This window comes from Tarenaya hassleriana, unplaced genomic scaffold (genome assembly GCF_000463585.1).
Source record: "Tarenaya hassleriana unplaced genomic scaffold, ASM46358v1 Cleome5, whole genome shotgun sequence".
NCBI classification, from domain to species: Eukaryota; Viridiplantae; Streptophyta; class Magnoliopsida; order Brassicales; family Cleomaceae; genus Tarenaya; species Tarenaya hassleriana.
The window spans coordinates 5,875,545-5,877,947 of record NW_010967707.1 but is presented as its reverse complement, the minus strand read 5'-3'; the positions used below and the strand labels follow the sequence as shown (position 1 = coordinate 5,877,947).

The following is a 2,403-nucleotide window of genomic DNA, read 5'->3' as shown; positions in this document are numbered from 1 at the left end:
ATCTTGCAGTTTTAATACAAAATCCCATCTGGGTCACCTGCGTTGAAATTTCTAATAGTATTTTTGGTAATAATTAAGTGTGTAATTTTTAATTTATTTGACAAATTTTATTAATATCGGGGGAAAATCTTTGAATATCTAATGTGGGTTATCGGGAAATTATTAATATATAATGAGACTGCATGCTAATAATAAATGTAAGATTTAAGTACGTAATGTTTTGAAAATAAATATCAAAATTTTTATTATTATTTCGATCGTAAGATGGTAGATGTAGAGACAGCCTTGGCCCTGTGGCACAATAATGGTGGCCAAGTCAACAAAGCGAGCAGGGGTTTTGCCCAAGTGGCATAATCGGTCATTTCACCTAACAACACACTCGATTTTAAAATTAGTAAATTAAACGACTTTTATTTACTAATATATCCGATTTATATAATACGACTAAATAATTGGAGGTGTCTCTATATATAGAGACATATATGCTTACAAACTCTCTCGCATACTCCCCGTCTTCTTCCCTACTGCACTGAAGCTAAACAGGTACACATATACCATGACCATCAAGAAAAATACAAATCTCAATCTTTCATATGCTCCATCCGTTAATTAACTATAATATATATATATATGTTTGCATAGGATAAAGGTCATGAGGGGAGGAACGGAAGAGAGGCTTAATGGGAAGGGGAATGGAGGGGAGGAGGAGGAAGAGAGTCTCTGGGTGAGGAAGAAGGTTTGGGAAGAGGTGAAGATGATATGGAGGATTGCGCTGCCGTCGACGATGTTTAGAGTGACGTCGTTCGGGACAATAGTGGTGGCTCAGTCGTTCGTCGGACATTCGGGGGATCTTCCTCTCGCTGCTTACTCTCTTCTCCACAACATCTTCGTCCGTTTCTTGAATGGTTTATTGGTAAAAAAGAAAAATTCCACTTTCTTTTTTTATTTATTCAACTTTTAATTGATTAACCCTATCTTATATCGATGATCGGATTAGTTTATTAATTGGGGTTATTGATTGCTAATCACGTGGAACTAGCTTATGGATCTCACCACCAATGCCCTTAATAATAACAATATAAATGTAACGTAAGCTAGATATGGGGTCGGTTTAAACTTTAACCTTTTTCTTTTTTTTTCAAATAAACAATTATTAATTAGTGGCGGGCAAATTTAGCTAACACATGACGCGACTGGTGTTTTTAATCTATTATATGATAGTATTATTTGCCAACCCTAGTCTAACTAACCTCCAAATTAAAGTGTTCATAATATATATATTGGCGCATGCATGCATGTCACGTTTTGGTTGAATAAAACTGTGTATGCGCATATGTATATGTGTGTGTATATAATATATACACACACGTATTTGATCTTTCTTTCTTTTTCGATAGTTAAGATACATTTGCATCTCCGATATGATTATTCAGATGTTTGTAGCATACATAAATGATATTTTGTTAGAAAATATATAAAGAGTAGATAGCGAGTGCTCCTGAAACAATGGTCCAATATTATACAAATGTTTCTCATGCATATAAGCAAGAAATGACTCAATGTTTTTTTTATATATAACAATGGTAATTTATTGTTTCTTTGCCAAATTAGAAAGAAGTTTTAACGTCCCAAAATTTGTAAATTCAAATTATTGTTTGATTGGCCGTAGAATTGTGACCACTTACATAACATATTCGTTTATATACACGTTAGTTTGTTAGACGTTAATGTATGATTGGACAGGATTTTCTCTGAAATAAAAATATACAAAATGGTTGCCATTGTTTTTTCATCAATTATACTTTTTTACAAGAGGCCTTTTTTCTTTATAGGCTTTCCCTTTCATATAATTGGTAGGTATCGACTTTAATCATTTATTCGATGAATATTACAATATGGCATTACAAAACAACTGGTTTCGAATGATGAGGCGTTGAATTAAGGGTCAGGATGTTTAAGATAATTTATAAAATTTAGAAAATTTAAAGAATTGAATATATGAAATAAAAAAAACTAATTTTATAAAATAAAATATTTTAGAAACGTGTGAATTGTAATTTATACTCTATGGTAAACTAAAAAAAAAAAACTTTCTGTTCCAAAAGGACATCCAAACAAATTTCCATGATGGAATGAGATCAGACATATATGTGCATGAATGAATGAATGTATGTATAGGCGGGGATGTCCAGTGCGACGGAGACATTATGCGGGCAAGCGTACGGAGCAGGACAAAACCACGCGATGGGGATATACTTGCAAAGATCATGGATCATCGACGCAGCCATAACCACCGTATTCCTCCCCTTCCTCCTCCTCTCCGGCCCCATCCTCCGCCATCTCGGCCTAGATTCCGACATAACCTCCACCGTCCACAGCCTCTCTCCATGGCTCCTCCCCTTT

At 34.5% G+C, this 2,403-nt stretch overlaps 1 protein-coding gene across 1 annotated transcript in view; it reads left to right on the top strand.

The window, feature by feature from the left end:
• The first annotated feature begins 505 nt into the window (after window positions 1-505).
• LOC104827247 (protein DETOXIFICATION 24-like) overlaps window positions 506-2,403 on the top strand; it is a 3,882-nt gene continuing 1,984 nt past the window's right edge. The window contains exons 1-3 of the mRNA XM_010560385.1: window positions 506-543; window positions 643-913; window positions 2,179-2,390. Coding sequence (XP_010558687.1) covers window positions 653-913; window positions 2,179-2,390 — 473 coding nt within the window. The 5' untranslated portion in view covers window positions 506-543; window positions 643-652. The remainder of the gene's footprint in view (window positions 544-642; window positions 914-2,178; window positions 2,391-2,403) is intronic.